This window comes from Hemiscyllium ocellatum, chromosome 33 (assembly GCF_020745735.1).
Source record: "Hemiscyllium ocellatum isolate sHemOce1 chromosome 33, sHemOce1.pat.X.cur, whole genome shotgun sequence".
NCBI classification, from domain to species: domain Eukaryota; kingdom Metazoa; phylum Chordata; class Chondrichthyes; order Orectolobiformes; family Hemiscylliidae; genus Hemiscyllium; species Hemiscyllium ocellatum.
Genome location: NC_083433.1, coordinates 21,568,503 through 21,585,981, shown reverse-complemented (window position 1 = coordinate 21,585,981; position 17,479 = coordinate 21,568,503). Strand labels below are relative to the sequence as shown.

General features: G+C 44.4%; 1 protein-coding gene across 6 annotated transcripts in view; it reads left to right on the top strand.

Moving 5' to 3' along the window:
* LOC132831492 (myocardin-related transcription factor A-like) overlaps window positions 1-17,479 on the top strand; it is a 207,245-nt gene that overhangs the window by 72,808 nt on the left and 116,958 nt on the right. For 5 of the 6 annotated variants that reach the window (XM_060849661.1, XM_060849667.1, XM_060849662.1 and 2 more), the window contains one exon: window positions 8,747-8,869. The exons of the other annotated variant lie outside the window; for it this stretch is intronic. In XM_060849661.1, coding sequence (XP_060705644.1) covers window positions 8,747-8,869 — 123 coding nt within the window. The remainder of the gene's footprint in view (window positions 1-8,746; window positions 8,870-17,479) is intronic. 6 annotated transcript variants of the gene reach the window in all.

The window sequence follows — 17,479 nt, the reverse complement described above, 5'->3', positions numbered from 1 at the left end:
GTTATTTGCGAGCTTTTGTGATGATTGAATTAATTTAAATTGAATCTGCTATATTAATATGAGCTTTTGTGTCCAATACATCCTCTTCCAATGGTGGAGCAAAAACAGATAATCGGAGAGGGCTGCTCTTGGTTATTTTACCATACAAATGGTTCCACAATCTTAATGCTTGTCCACCTGGTGAGGTCGCTTAGAGTATCTCCTCCTGGAACTGAGCCTGACCAAGGTGGCTCTTAACAGATGCTATCATCACCACCATGTTCACAAAAAGTGGGACAAATCCAGCCCAGCCAATTACCATTTGTCAGCTCTACATTTAATCATAAAGGTGATGGAGGTGTCTTTGACAGCGCTATCAAACCGCACCTAGGGAATACTTGCTCTCTGGTGCTGCATTTGGTTTCCACCAGGACCACTCAGCCCCTCAGTTAATTACAACCTTGATCCAGATATCCAACAGAAACTGAACTCCAGATCTGACCCAAGAGTGACTGCCCTTGACACCAACACTAGAGACACAAAAAAAAACTGCAGATGCTAGAATTCAAAGTAGGCAGACAGGAGACTGGAAGAACTCAGCAAGCCAGGCAGCATCAGCAGGTGGCCTGCTGTGTTCATCTAGCTTCCTGACACACTTTCCTTGACATCAAAACAGCAATTGACCAAGTATGCATCACAAAGAGTCCTAGTAAAATTGGAATTAATGGTAAACATGTCTCTGTCATTATGATCGAGGCTTTCAGTGATTCTTGGGTACCCAGGAGGTGTGGAGTGAATCACCACCTTCAATCTGAATAGCTAAGTTCCTCTTCCTCTTCCTCTTCCTTTTCTTACTGTATATTTGCAGTACCAAGTTGAGAGGGGGTACATGGTTCCTCTTTAGATCCCACCAAGAGGTTGAAAAGAGAGGTAAAAGTCACATTTTTGATCAGTGCTTGACCTCAGTTTGACCTTATTTGGGCACATTCTTGTTAATCTGACTATTGGGAAAGTGCTGCAACCCAGACCTTTTACAAGCCTGACTGAGTCATTTCTGTGCAGACTGTTTTGCCAAGTGGTCTGTCAACTGCACTTCATGCACCTCCAATTTTGTTTTCATAGTGATGCAACTGGATACTGTTTATAGCCAGGAGGGCTGTGGCCAGGGCGGAGCACTCGCCAAGTTTTTGTGTAATCCAGGAAGATTTCCAAGTGTTTCTGCCGTGCTTCACTCCAGAGAGAGTCTTCTAATTTAACTATATAAGTAATTGATTTGCTACGTATCTAATTTCCACAGTCAACTTGAACAATTTGTGTTAAGTTGTCATTGATTGCAAATATAATAGCTCGTTCAACAAGATTAGGCTGCTTAAATCGGGATTTTCGCTCAGACGTGTCGACCCATCAACTTGAGACCAAATGTAGATGATATTTCTGCTTCTTTGCTGTTCTTTACAAAAGGATCAGTAAAACCAGATTGTGATAAAGCAACTTGTACTTGGGTGCATTTGACATCTTCATAATTCCTTCGAAATGTTTTGCAACAAATGGAGTACTCTTGATGACTTACTAATCCAAAATCATCCTGGAATTCAGTGATTAAACCCCCCCAGCCCAAAAAAAAACTCAACTCCTTTCCCCGACTGTAGACCACTGCTTTCTCTGAAATCCTTCAACAGCGATAGGGAGATCAGAATAGGCTGGGGCTATTTTCCCTGGAGCATCGGAGGCTGAAGGGTGACTTTAGAAGAGGTTTCTAAAATCATGAGGGGAATGAATAAGGTAAATCGACAAAATCTTTTCCTGGGTTGGGAGAGTCCAGAACTAGAGGGCAAAAGTTATGAGTGAGAGGGGAAAGATATAAAAGGGACCTAAGGGGCAACTTTTTCATGCAGACGGTGGTGCGTGTATGGAATGAACTGCCAGAGCAAGTGGTGGAGGCTAGTACAATTACAGCATTTAAAAGGCATCTGGATGGGTATATGAATAGGAAGGGTTGAAGTATATGGGCCAAGTGCTGGCAAATGGGACTAGATAAGGTTTGGATATCTGGTTGGCATTGATGAGCTGGGCCGAAGGGTCTGTTCTGTGCTGTACATCTCTGACTGTGTGTGTGGAACTCATGTAATTTTTTGTCACTAAGAATACGATCAACAAATCAGTTGCTTCTACCATTGTCCTCCCTTCTGGTCTATTGGACTAAACTTCCTTTGTGGGTGGCACGGTGGCACAGTGGTTAGCACTGCTGCCTCACAGTGCCTGTAGACCCGGGTTCAATTCCCGACTCAGGCGACTGACAGTGTGGAGTTTGCACGTTCTCCCCGTGTCTGCGTGGGTTTCCTCCGGGTGCTCTGGTTTCCTCCCACAGTCACAAAGATGTGCGGGTCAGGTGAATTGGTCAAGCTAAATTGCCCGTAGTGTTAGGTAAGGGGTAAATGTAGGGGTATGGGTGGGTTGCGCTTCGGCGGGTCGGTGTGGGCTTGTTGGGCCGAAGGGCCTGTTTCCACACTGTAAATCTAATCTAATCTAATCTCTCTAAAACTCTTCCCCTGCCCTTGTCCTGAACACTCATTGTTAACTGATTTCTCCTCATGTCCCCATTTTGATCATGAAACTCAGGTCATAAATTCTAAATCCTATTCTGATCACTCCGTAACCTCCCTGCTGGCTCCATGTTACTTGATATTGTTAGTAGTTCTTCAGACAAATGTTTCCCCTCTTTTCATTTTCAAATCCCTTTGTGGCCCTGCCCTACCCTTCCCTCTCTCTGACTTGCCCCATTCCCCCAACCATCTGAGATCTCTGTGCATCTCAGATTTCAGTTGCTGGTGACTGAGGTCAGTTAAGTCTCTGCTGTCATTCATCCTCTTGTCTACTTTAACACAGTTCTTAAAGCCTACTTTGTCTCCACTTTAGATCATCTATTGTCACATTTTCCTTTGTAATGTTCCTCTTAGGCTGTTTTATCATGGTAAAGGTACTATTTGACTGTATGTTATGGTGTTGCTACTGTTAAGCTGGCTAACATGGTATCAGAGCTGTGCTTGGAAAATACAGTACATGACTAATGTGCTTTTTACTGATGTTTGGTGAAGGATAAGTGGTGACTGCTGCTTGTGGTTTCTGACTCTTCAGTCAGTGCATCTTGTAATTTGCCATAGCAGTCGAGCAAGGCCCTATCTGTTCAGTGTTTCGTCCTAAAAGAACACTTGCTCTGCCTTGTTTTCTGTACCATTGCTCTGCGATTCTTTGACAGCTCTGAAAATGTCAGTCAACGTTGAAAACTCTGGATTCCTTTTGTCTTGCAGTTCATTCTGTCCCCCTCAAAAACATGTCTTTCTTTGGTTGGGTGCCATGTCTGCTGGTTCCTCTTGGTGATTTTCATGCATCTGAGGCAAATGTAACACATTTTTGAGTCTGTGTTCCATAGTTTTTTTTTCCCCTTAAAATAAGTTGCTAGCCTGATGTGAGAGATTATGCGTGAGGGGCACTGCTCTGTATCAAATTTGGCTGACTTAGGGAATCTCTCCTACTGTAGCTGCCTGCCATATTGGCTGTGTTGGAAGGTCCTGAAGGTTGATAACCAACGTGTTTGGAGCTTTGCCTCAGAGGCAGGGATGCAACTACTGTACTGCAAGTCATCCTTAATTTTCACTTGTTATGGCGAAGCAAGTTCAAGATGAGCGTCTGGGTGTCACTGGTAAGACCAGCACCTATTACCCATTCCTCATTGATCACAAGTAAGTGGGAATGAACTGCCTTGATAACTGAGCAACTTAGGAGGCCATTTCAGAGGACAGTGAAGAGTTAACCATCTTCCCGAGAGTGTGGAGCCCTGGGCAAGTTTGATAGGTTTCCTCCTGTAAAGGACATCAGTGAGTCAGATGACTACTTGGGATAATCTATTTATTGCCTGCTTGCTGTTACTGATTCTCGCTTTTTTTTATTTAATAGTGTGGTGCTGAATTTTCCAGCTACAAGTCTGGAAACATTAACATTGCTACTGTTCCTAATAAAACCACTGTGGTTGAGAAAAAAAAGTCAGTGTGATGGAGGCACTTTGTATTAGTAGCATTACCTCATCATATCATATTCCACATCCACCCCTGCAGTGTCCTTGGCTCTTGAAATCTGATCCACCTGTAGTATAAGGAATCTTTTTCTGAAATAATAGTAAGAAAGAAAGAGATGTAGTGGGGGGAGGGGGAGTTGAAGTAGAAACGTATCCCTGATTTAATTGAATTGACAGGGGGACACTCTCGAAAGCCAGTATTCTACTCCAATTTTCTTCATTACCAAACTGAGAGCTTTGGGTAAGTGATACATTTGGCTGTTTCTTTAAGGGGACTCCGAGTTATTACATCTCTGGCATTGAAGGTGGCTTGAAGTATTGTTTTCACCTGTTTGTTTACAGACAGACACATTAACAATGTAACTCAAAAATCAATGGACTGTTTTCAAGGAAACGCAGGGTACAGCCCAAGGAAGGAGTGAGTAGTTTTTGACAGACGTGGATCTGGGTTTTTGCTTTTAAATAATCTATCAGCGCTGGGAGGTTGGGTGAATTGTCATTTTTAAGAAATTTGTGGGTTGTTTCATAGAGTGATAGAAGCATAGAGGTGTACAGCACAGAAACAGACCCTTCAGTCCAACTTGTTCATGCCAACCAGATAGACCAACCCAATCTAGTCCCACCTGCCAGCACCCAGCCCATATCCCTCCAAACCCTTCCTATTCATATACCCATTCAAATGCCTCTTAAATGTTGCAATTGTACCAGCCTCCACCACATCCTCTGGCAGCTCATTCCATACACGTACCACCCTCTGCGTGAACAAATTGCCCCTTAGGTCTCTCTTATATTTTTCCCCTCTCACCCTAAACCTATGCCCTCTATTTCTGGGCTCCCCCACCGTAAGGAAAAGACCTTGTCTATTTACCCTATCCATGCCCCTCATTGTTTTATAAACATCTAAAAGATCGCACCTCAGTCTCCGACGCTCCAGGGAAAACAGCCACAGCCTGTTCAACCTCTTTGTATAACTGAAATCCTCCAAACCTGGCAACATCCTTGTAAATCTTTTCTGAACCCTTTCAAGTTTCACAACATCCTTCCGATAGGATGGAGATGAGAATTGCATGCAATATTCTAAAAGCAGCTTAACCAATGTCCTATATAATAGCAACATGACGTCCTAACTCCTGTACTCAATACTCTGTCCAGTAAAGGAAAGCATACCAAATGCTGCCTTTACTGTCCTATCTACCTGCGACTCTACTTTCAAGGAGCTATGAACCTGCACTCCAAGGTCTCTTTGTTCAGCAACACTCCCTAGGACCTTACCATTAAGTGTATAAGTCCTGCTAAGATTTGCTTTCCCAAAATGCAGCACCTCACATTTATCTAAATTAAACTCTATCTGCCACTCCTCAATCCATTGGCCCATCTGATCAAGATCCTGATGTAATCATCTTCGCTGTCCACTACACCTCCAATTTTGCTGTCATCTGCAAACTTACTAAGTCTATCTCTTATTTATATAAATGATTTGGATATGCGCATGATGAAAAGTAGTAGATCCAGCACCGATCCTTGTGGCACTCCACTGGTCACAGGCCTTCAGTCTGAAAAACAACCCTCCACCACCACCCTCTGTCTTCTATCTTTGAGCCAGTTCTTTATCCAAATGGCTAGTTCTCCCTATATTCCATGAGATCTAACCTTGCTAATCAGTCTCCCATGGGGACCCTTGTCGAATACCTTACTGAAGTCCATATAGATCACATCTACTGCTCTGCCCTCATCAATCCTCTTGTTACTTCACAAAACTCAATCAAGTTTGTGAGACATGATTTCCCAGACACACAGCCATGTTGACTATCCCTAATCAGTCCTTTCCTTTCCAAATACATGTACATCCTCCCTCAGCATTCCCTCTGACAACATCAGGCTCAACAGTCTATAGTTCCCTGGCATGTCCTTACCATCCTTATTAAACAGTGGCACTACATTAGCCAACCTCCAGTCTTCCGGCCCCTCACCTGTGGCTATCGATGGTTTTGTATACAATGCTGACTGTTCTTGAAGTTGTCAATTGTTTTAGCAGCTGTGCTGGAAATTGTCTCAGCCTTCAAAATTTGAGTTTTCAGAGCAGTTTCTTAGCTGTAGCTTTACTGAAGTATATGATGTGGGTACACTGAGTATCAACCCACCAGGGAAAGGCCTCGAGGAAGAGCTGAGGCATTCAATTTTTTTTTTAAATGCTAGAAATAGTTCAGACAGTATCTGTGGAGAAAGAAACAGTTAATGTTTCACGTCAATGACCTCATCTAAATTCATCAGAACCAGTTAACCAAATTGTAGATTGTCATGGTGTTGAAGGAAGCTAATAAGCCCATTGTCTTTGCACTGACTCTCCAATGCATGATGACTTTGTGCATTTACCAGCCTTTTCCCCAATACTATTCAGCTAATGATTCAATGACCTCTTGCATGCCTCAATTGAACCTGCCTCCTCCACATGTCCAAGCAGTACATTTCAGATCCAAGCCACCTGTAGTGATTATCATGAGGTCAGCCAGGCAGACTTCACAGAGTGAGTTTCCTGACTGCGTCTGTTAATCTGTTCCCATCGGGGAGCCCTGGCTGACAGATATAAACAGGAGTGTCAGAGGTTCTATCCTCTCTGAGAACTAGCTCTGAGGGAGCTGGATCAGTATCAAGGATTCTCTGTGTAAAACAAGGGTGGCTTGGTGATGGGATACCAGCCTCGATGGAGTTATTTCACCATCCATTGTGAGAGGAGAGTTCTTGTCACATTGGTCAATCACTTCAAATCTGTACTGTCTTGTTCTATCCTTTTACAAGCAAAGACAGTTTCTCCCTTTCTCCTCTATCCAGACACCTCATGGTTTTGAAATTTTTTATTAGATCTCCTGTTCATTGTCAACCCTCAAAGGAGAACAGTTCCACCCTCTCCAATCTGTCCTCATTCCTGAAGTTTCTCATCTCTGCATCGACTCCAATATGTTCACATTCTTCCTAAAACTTGGTGCTAGAACCCCAACGAATATTTCAGCTGATCTTTAAGAGTGTTGAATATAAATTCTGCATAACCTCTTTGCTCTTGTCTAGTGTGTCCCTTTGATACTGTCCAGCATACTGTATGCTTGCTTAACTGCTTTCTCACCATCTGACCTGCCATTTTTATTGGTCAACTAGCAAAACTGCCTACTCCTACCCACTTTACAATTGTACCCCTCATTTTACACTGTCTGCCCATATTCTTCCTATGGATGGACCTCTCATGCATTAGAGTTGGTCCTTCTCTGCATCTTCTCTGTAGCTGTAACATTATATTCTGCATGCTGTTCAATTGTTCTGATATGCAAGATATGATTTGTCTGAGTAGCACATAAACTAGTGCTTTTCACTTAGTCTTAACACAAGTGACAAGAAAACAAATCAAAATCAAAATGCATCACCTCACACTTGTATTGAATTTTATCCATTACTATCTGTCCACTACACCAACGCCTCAATATCCTTTTGGAGGGGTTCAGTCATAGTCCCACAGGTCGTAGCTTTGCACCATTGGCTCCTCAGGCAAGAACATGCACCAAATGTTTAAACTTGCAGTTCCTCTTTTTCTGAGCAGAATTAGTATCGAATCTACATGTCAACAATAAGGTAAAAGTAACCTGTACCTGAATGATCTAAACAATGGTCTGTGTTCCCCAAACGATCCAGGGTTTAGTGAATTCTGCTTCACAGCTGACATTGAAGTGATGTGGAATGAATGCTTAGCCATCCAAAGCCAGTTATCCCTGTGGTAACCCCTGTGATATCTGGCCAACACAACTGTTACAATTCTGATGAACCATCGTTAACCTGAAATGCTGAATCAGTTTCTCTCTCCATAGATGCTGCCCGACTCTCATGAATATTTTGAACATTTGTTTTTGTTGTAGCTTTCCGACATCATTACGATTATGTCATGTCATTGGAATGATGTTGAGCTAATGTGGCATGACGTAAGTTTGTACTTTCTGAAGCATTCTCTTCACTTATCAGTCTTTGTACTTAGCAAGGTGTGTGGTTAGCTGTTAAATATTAGCTGCTATAATATTACCTATCAGTTGCTGGTGATGGTCCAGTCCAGATGTTTGGATATAATGTGGATCTGCTTCAATGCTTTGTGTATTTGAACTGGCCTTTCTGATGGATTGTATTTTAATGTGATGCAATCTATCCTAAACATGTTGGGAATGACTAAGGAAAAGCTTTGATTTATTTAGCACCTTTCACAAAATCCCAAACGTCCTTTACAGCTTATTAAATACGTTTTTGAAGTGAAGCAACAGTAAACTCTCACAAAGAAGCCAAGTAATAATGGGCAGATTTCCCCTGGTTTCTCCATTGTTTATTGTGGGATAAATATTGGCTCCTGTTCAAAATAGTGCCACTGAGCGGGCAGGTGGGCCTCTGCTTAATGTCTCAACTGCAAGAGGGAACGTGTGACAGTGCAGCTGTCCCTCAGAACTGCACTGGTATGTCAGCCTTGGTTTTTCTGCTTGAACCCAGGGATGGGTCTTGAACCTGGAACTTCGGCATGTCGGAGGCGACTGTGCTACCTGGTGAGCCAGAACTGGTTAATGTTCAGGGCTGGTTTTCACTGGTATCTGGTCCAGTCCCTCCTGTCTGGCTTGGGAACCCAATTGACTTTTGTTTTGTTCTTATTTCTTCCTTTTTGTGTTTCCCATTAAGAGCACTCGGCTCCACCTGGTGCTCCTGAGATGGGAAGCCAGGCGAGCGAGGTGCGGACTTCTCCACGACTTCGACGCCAATGCCATTCTACCTTCAGCCAACAGGAGGAGCGCCTGCTACAGGGTGAGATGCAGAGATGTATACCTTTTTTTCGTGGGTATGTTAATAAGGGGCTGAGGTTTGGGGGGAGTGATGGTCTGGGGCAGGTCGTATCTAAAGCCACTGTGACCAATCCAGACCTGTGGATCCCATGTCACATGCTTCCCTTTCCTGAGAGTAATGTTTCAGGAGGAGAAAATTATTTTAACACAGAACACTAAACTTGAATATGTTCTAGCTATTTGATCATTTTCCTGAGCCAGGTGATTTTCTTGGTTTGAGGTGCATTCTAGCAATAGTTAAGGTTGATATCTGATGTGTTCCTGCAGTCCTTTCTTTAACTTTTTAATATTCTGCACCAGTAATAGCTTGTGATCCCACATTACTGATTGGCTTTGGGTCATTGGCTTCTGTGTTGGTAAATTATCTGTGTTCTTATGTTTCCCCTCTGTGTTACCCCAAGCAATATGGAAATAGCAAGTTTTATTTTAAAGCAGTCAAAAATGTGGGATGCATTGACTATAATGAGGCTTCTTTGTTAGCACTTCAACTTCAGTCTCTGTAAGGATTTCATGGACGGTGTGCCAATCTACTGTAGAAATGGCTAATGAGCTACTGGTGAGCTACAGTTCACACTGTTTTAGTTGTTACGCTAATTTGTAATAAGAAACCCTTCAATATATCAGCATGTGCTACAATGCTGAGATGGTCAGCACCTCTCGAGCAGGTGGGATGTGAACTGAGTCCGCAGGTAGAGACACTGTTACTGCACCACAAGATCTCCCACTGCTTTTTAATCCAGTTTTCTCCTGGTAATGAGAGCACAAATGACAGAGGAGGATTTCAATCCATCCACCACTGGGCTATGGCCGCAGTGTGTTCCTGCTGTGCTTTTTTTGCTAAAATCAGGTACAATGAGAAGTCAGCAGGAAACGGTTAACTGTTCTACCACTGTTCAGTAAAAAGTATGTCAAGCATTCGCTAATGAATAAAACATTTTGTATTAGCAACAGATACGTGACAACTGAAGAAAACTGTTTTACAATGATTATTCAGAGCCCAACTGTCTATAATTTACTGTGATGTGGAAATGGTGGTGTTGGAATGGGGTGGGCAAAGTTAGGAATCCTACAACACCAGGTCATAGTCCAACAGGTTTATTTGAAAGTACAAGCTTTTGGAGTGCTGCTGCTTTGTGAGCTAGTTACCTGACGAAGGAGCAGCAGTCCCAAAGCTTGTTCTTGCAAATAAATCTGTTGGACTATGACTTGGTGTCGTGATTTTTAACTTTTATAATTTGCTAAGCAGAAGTGTACTTGTCCATAGCTGGATTCCTAACTTGTCATGGGTAATAGATGCGAGAGCTCCTAAAGTGCAAACTCCTGGCGTTCTAGACAGGAAGCTCCACTGAAACATGAAGGAAAGAAAGCAGGTTCACAGTCAAATGAGAAAGAAATCGCTCTCTCCAAGTCCAGAGAGACAATCAGGGTCACTTGGAAGGAGCATCTTGAGGACTACCTCAGTCCTCTACTTGGATAACCCTTGATAACAGTCTACAGCACGATACCCACTCCCACAGTTTCAGCCTGGCATGAGGACAAAACCTACTGAGAGCCACCAAGGTTACTGATGCAGGTAGAATATGGTTGAAAAGCACTCTTGGTACAATTGTATGACTGTACTTCCTCCATCTGTTTTAAGAGGAGCCCCCGCTGATCTGTAACCATCCTCCAAAAAGGCGACAACTGATTCTGGTAATGACAGACTGGTTGGTTCTGTTCTTCACAGGGAAGGCCTTTGGTAGAATCCCCTTAATCACTTTCTCCCAATGGCTTAGAAAACAGCCCCTGCTGTCGTTACAATGTTGATTCCATCCATCCAGAGGCACAGGTAAATATGATCACCTCAGCAAGACCCAATTTCAACAAAGCTAGTGTGTAGCAGCAATTTTTGCGGCCAACGTTTGTGCAAACTTAGGCCAAGCTCTAAACCATTCACGTGTTCTCAATGGTATATGAGAGAACAGGCCTTAGGCTAAACATTCTGAAGATGTAGATTCTCTACCAGCCTGCTCCCTCATTGTGATGTCTCCTGTCTGTCAGAGTCCAGTGGTGAGCCAGTGGACAACCAAAATCAATTGATATATGTCAGCCACCTCTCAGCAAGGGAAGACATTGGTGATGAAATTCAGCAAGGTTTATCTGAGGAGCAGTGTGTTTGATGACAAATCTTGTGACCCATAGACCAGAAGTGTTATGTGCCATTTTGTATGTGTCAGAGACATTGTATGTGTACAATGAACATCTCAAATCACAAGAGAAATATCATTGGTGATTCTTTTGCAAAGCCCTGCAAATCAACTGCTAGTATAGGCACACCAATATTAGTGTTTTGTCTTCGGCCAAGTCTTCAGCATCAAGGCACTGGTCATGGTCAGTTGGCTGCATTAGGCAGGTCACATTGTCCACAGGGCTGAGTTGCAAAACTGGGTGTCTGCTCCTGTCTGCATTATGGCAAGTGGTTATCAGGCAGGTAGAGAAAATGCTTCAGGTGTGTCCTCATCCTGGGAAAACGTCATATTCCCACCAAATTGTGGGAATGTCTTGCCCAAGACCAGCCAAACAGAAAACTGAGTAACTGGAGACCAAGGGCAAACAGTGAGAGGAGCATGTGGAATCCACCCAGCTCTTCAAATGCCACCTGTCCCACCTGTGGGCACATGTGAGCGTCAAAGGTATGTAGTCACTCCTGGACCCTCAGTGTTGGAGTTGAAGAAAGTCAGCCTCTGTGTCGAGGGACTACTGAAGAAGAATGAGAATATATTGGGCAGCACTCACTTAACAATCTACCTGTGTGCTTCCAATCATCCTGCATTTCTTTCAGTTTCCTGAACAATGAGAAATTAGGAAAGTTGCCAAGAAGACTTCAGAGACTATTGAACCTGTTTTTGGGAAATGTGGACACAGTTAGAAAGAATATTGGTAATGTGGGCTGGAAGGTGTATGCATTACAGGCACAGCATATCAGTGATGTCCAAGATGGGCTATTGGAGGTATGAAAGATAGAACTGAGGAAAAACCTCATCATAAACACAACTTATTTATCACTGAATGTGAATCTGAGCAAGAATGAGAAAGATGGCTAAGTGAGATTCCATGTGGGATGCCACGTTTACATACTTGTTTAGAATAATTGACATTTCGGTTTTGAGAGTGTACACACCAATAGCTTCACCATCTTGGACAAGTGTCCAGAGAGGGCTAGTAATTTCAGGCAGACGAGTAAAACTTTTGGGAGAAATTGAACAGGACAGCTACAATCTTGCTAGCTTTTGTGTCCTGAGGAAGACTGCCGGAAGTTGTAGCACTGGAAGTTGTTTACCCATCTGTACCTTGTCCAGGAATTAGTACAACCAGAATCCACATTGATGGAAGATTTTCTCAGTACAGGGACAAGACAGGCAAATATCCTATAAGATAGACTGAATTGGCTGCCATTAAATTTGTGTAACACTTGTGACTCAATGCCATTTTCCCACACTGTCTAGAAATCTTTCGTATTTAGAAATCTGTGCGTTGAACATATTCAACCACCGAGCTCCACAACTACCTGGGTTAGAGAATTTGAAAGATGTACTGCCCTCTGAGTGAAGTATGTCATCATCTCAGTCCTAATTTGGTTGTCCCTTATCCTGAGACTGCCTCCTGGTTCTAGATCCACTTAGAGTCATACAGCACAGAAACAGACCATTCGGTCCAACCCCCAGTCCATGTCAACCATAATCCCAAACCAAACTAGTCCCATCTGTCTGCTCCTGGCCCAATGTTACCAAACCTTTCCTATTCATGTACTTACCCAAATGTATTTTAAAGGTTTTAATTGTAACCACATCCACTGCTTCTTCTGGAAGTTCATTCCATGCACAAACCATCTTTTGTTCAAACAAAAATTTGTCTCTCGTCTTTCTGAAAATCTCTCTCTTCTCACCATAAAAATATGCCCCCTAGTCATAAAATCCCCATCTATCGAAAAGACAACTGCCACTAACTTTATCTCTACCCCACCATTATTTAACAAACTTCTAGTAAGGGCACCTCTCAACCTTCTACACTCCAGTGAAAAAGTCCCAGCGTATCCGGCCTTTCTTTATAACTTAGATCTTCTGTACCTGGCCACAATCGGGTAAATCACTTCTGAACCTCCTCCAGCTTAATAATATCCTTCCTGTAACTGGCTGACCAGAGCTGGACACAGTATTTCCGAAGAGGCCTTTCCAATGTCCTGTACAGCCTCAACATGATGCTTTAACTCCTATACTGAAAGGTCTGAGCAGTGAAGGCAAGTGTGCCAAATGCCTTTCTAACCACCCTGTGACATAAACTTCAAAGCATTGTGTGTTTTAACTCATAGAACTCGTACAACACTATCCAAGTCCCTATCACTAATTGTATAAGCCCTACCCTTGTTTGTTGTACCAAAATGCAATATCTCGTATTTATTCAGATTGAACTCCATCTGCTATTTTTGAGCCCATTGACCCATTTAATCAAGATCCCTATGTAATCTCAGAACACCTTCTTCACTGTCGGTGCACCAACTTTGGTGTCATTTGAAAACTTACTAACCATACGTTCTGTATTCATATCCAAAACACTTCTATAAATGACCGACAAAAGCAGACCCAGAAGTGATGCCTGTGGGACACCGCTGGTGACAGGCCTCCAGTCTGAAAAGCAACCCTTCACCACATCTGTCCCCTGCTGTTAAACCAATGATGTAACCAATTGGCAAGCTCATCCTGAATCCCATGTGACCTAACTTTGCTAATTAGTCTACCAGGCGGAACCTTGTCAAAGGCATTACTAAAGTTCAAGCACACATAACATCTTCTGCTCTGCCCTCATCAATCCTTTTGGTAACTTCCTCAAAAAGCCTCAATCAACTTTGAGACAAGATTTTCCTTACAAATCAATTTTTGTCCCTCTAAATGTCCATAAATCCTATCTTTTAAAATCCCCTTCAACAATTCACCCATAACTGAAGGCTGACTCTCAGGACTATAGTTCCCCGGTTTGTCCTTACAATATTTGTTAAACAAAGGTACATTATTAGCTACTCTCTAGCCTTGAAGCATCTCAGCCGTAGTTATAGATCATGCAAATGCTTCTGTAAAGAGTCTCGCAATTTCCTCCCTTAATTCGCACAATGTTCTCGGGTGCATGAGATCAGGTCCCAGAGATTTATCCACCTTTATGTTCTCTAAGACTTGCTGAACTTACTATTTTGTAATGTGAACTGTTTTCAAAACATCAGAATTTATTTCTCTGCATTCTCTCGCCTTCATTTCTTTCTCCACAGTAGAAACTGACATGAAATAGTCATTTAGTATTTCTCCCATCTTTGGGATTTAACACAAAGATGACAACTTTGGTCTTTTCAGGGCCCTACCCTCTCTGTTATCCACTTGCTCTTAATGTACTTGGAAAATCTCTTTGGATTATCCTTTACCTTATCTGCCAATGCTATCTCATATCCCCTCTTTGTCTTCCTGGTTTCTCTCCAGAATGTCTGTACACTCTTTATGTTGATTAGGAGATTAAATTGAACCAAGTTGTTTATATCTAAAATAAACTTCACTTATTCTTGACTAGAACCTCAATATTTTATTCATCCATTATTCCTTAATCTTATCAGCCCTACCCTTCACTCTAAAATGAACATCATGCCTCTGAACCCTTGTCATTGCACCTTTGAAAGCATCCCGCTTGTCTCATGCCCTTTTACCTGTGAACAATCTACTTCAATCAACTTTTGAGCGTTCTTATCTCATACCATTAAAATTTGCCTGACACAAATTAAAAAATTTTAACTTCTTTGGAAAGCTTATCCTTTTCCATAACCATTTGAACCACTTGTCAGCACATCCAGTTGAAAATGTGTTGCTGGTTAAAGCACAGCAGGTTAGGCAGCATCCAAGGAACAGGAAATTCGACGTTTCGGGCCAGAGCCCTTCATCAGGAATGAGGAGAGGGTGCCAGGCAGGCTAAGATAAAAGGTAGGGAGGAGGGACTTGGGGGAGGGGCGATGGGGATGTGATAGGTGGAAGGAGGTCAAGGTGAGGGTGATAGGCCGGAGTGGGGTGGGGGCGGAGAGGTCAGGAAGAAGATTGCAGGTTAGGAGGGCGGTGCTGAGTTGAGGGAACCGACTGAGACAAGGTTGGGGGAGGGGGAATGAGGAAACTGGAGAAATCTGAGTTCATTCCTTGTGGTTGGAGGGTTCCCAGGTGGAAGATGAGGCGCTCCTCCTCCAGCTGTCGTGTTGTTATGTTCTGCCGATGGAGGAGTCCAAGGATCTGCATGTCCTCGGTGGAGTGGGAGGGAGAGTTAAAGTGTTGACCCACGGGGTGGTTGGGTTGGTTGGTCCGGGCGTCCCAGAGGTGTTCTCTGAAGTGTTCCGCAAGTAAGCGGCCCGTCTCCCCAATATAGAGGAGGCCCCATCGGGTGCAGCGGATGCAATAAATGATGTGTGTGGAGGTGCAGGTGAACTTGTGGCGGATATGGAAGGATCCCTTGGGGCCTTGGAGGGAAGTGAGGGAGGAGGTGTGGGCGCAAGTTTTACATTTCCTGCGGTTGCAGGGGAAGGTGCCGGGAGTGGAGGTTAGGTTGGTGGGGGGTGTGGACCTGACGAGGGAGTCACGAAGGGAGTGGTCTTTGCGGAACGCTGATAGGGGAGGGGAGGGAAATATATCCCTGGTGGTGGGGTCCGTTTGGAGTTGGCGGAAATGATGGCGGATGATACGCTGTATACGGAGGTTGGTGGGGTGGTAGGTGAGATCCAGTGGGGTTCTGTCTTGGTGGCGGGTGGAGGAGCAGGAAGTGGAGGAGATGCGGTGGAGGGCATCGTCGATCACGTCTGGGGGGAGTCTGCGGTCCTTGAAGAAGGAGGCCATCTGGGCTGTACGGTGTTGGAACTGGTCCTCCTGGGAGCGGATGCGGCGGAGATGAAGGAATTGGGAATATGGGATGGAGTTTTTACAGGGGGCAGGGTGGGAGGAGGTGTAGTCCAGGTAGCTGTGGGAGTCAGTCGGTTTATAGTAGATGTCTGTGTTGAGTCGGTCGCCCGAGATAGAAATGGAAAGGTCTAGGAAGGGGAGGGAGGAGTCTGAGACAGTCCAGGTGAATTTGAGATCAGGATGGAAGGTGTTAGTAAAGTTGATGAACTGTTCAACCTCCTCGTGGGAGCACGAGGCAGCGCTGATACAGTCATCAATGTAGCGGAGGAAAAGGTGGGGGGTGGTGCCAGTGTAGTTGCGGAAGATGGACTGTTCCACATATCCTACAAAGAGACAGGCATAGCTGGGGCCCATGCGGGTGCCCATGGCAACTCCTTTAGTTTGGAGGAAGTGGGAGGATTGGAAAGAGAAGTTATTCAGGGTGAGGACCAGTTCAGTCAGTCGAAGGAGGGTGTCAGTGGAAGGGTACTGGTTGGTGTGGCGGGAAAGGAAGAAGCGGAGGGCTTTGAGTCCTTCGTGATGGGGGATGGAGGTATACAGGGACTGGATGTCCATTGTGAAGATAAGGCGTTGGGGACCGGGGAAGCGAAAATCCTGGAGGAGGTGGAGGGCGTGGGTGGTGTCCCGAACGTAGGTGGGGAGTTCTTGGACTAAAGGGGACAGAACCGTGTCGAGGTACGTGGAGATGAGTTCGGTGGGGCAGGAGCAGGCTGAGACAATGGGTCGGCCAGGGCAGTCAGGTTTGTGGATTTTGGGCAGGAGGTAGAAACGGGTGGTGCGGGGTTGTGGGACTATGAGGTTGGAGGCGGTGGATGGGAGATCCCCTGAGGTGATGAGGTTATGGATGGTCTGGGAGATGATGGTTTGGTGGTGGGAGGTGGGGTCGTGGTCGAGGGAGCGATAAGAGGAGGTGTCTGCGAGCTGGCGTTTGGCCTCAGCGGTATAAAGGTCGGTGCGCCAAACTACTACTGCGCCTCCCTTGTCTGCCGGTTTGATGGTGAGGTTGGGATCGGAGCGGAGGGAGTGGAGGGCTGCACGTTCTGTGGGTGAGAGGTTGGAGTGGGTGAGAGGGGTGGATAGGTTGAGTCGGTTAATGTCGCGGCGGCAGTTGGCTATAAATAGATCGAGGGTGGGTAAGTGGCCAGCACGGGGTGTCCAGGTGGATGGGGTATGTTGTATGGGGTACTGTCAGCACATCCAACCTGTCTAACCCTTTAAGAATGTTCTAAGTTTTGATGACATCATCACTCCTTCTAAATGGGGAGGGGGGGGGCAGATATCGGCCCAGTCTCCTCACTCTGCTCAGAACAGTCCTGTCATCCTGCAAATTGAGGAGGGTGTTCAGCCTCTGGCATCCCTGCTGTATCTCTGAAACAGGAACTGAAATGATCCTACTTTCCTGTCATCACAAATCCAGATCCTTGTTGGGAAACATAGTATATCATTGCCCTAGGAGAGATGAATTATAAATTCAGGTTAATATTTCCTGTGGTTGTTTAACTCTGCATTTGAGTGGGACACACCTTATATTGCTTCCTGTAATCCAGCCGAATAAATAAGTTTTGTTCTCAATACCATTGTAGTCATGACCGAGAAGTAATTTGGTGCTTGAAAACAAACCT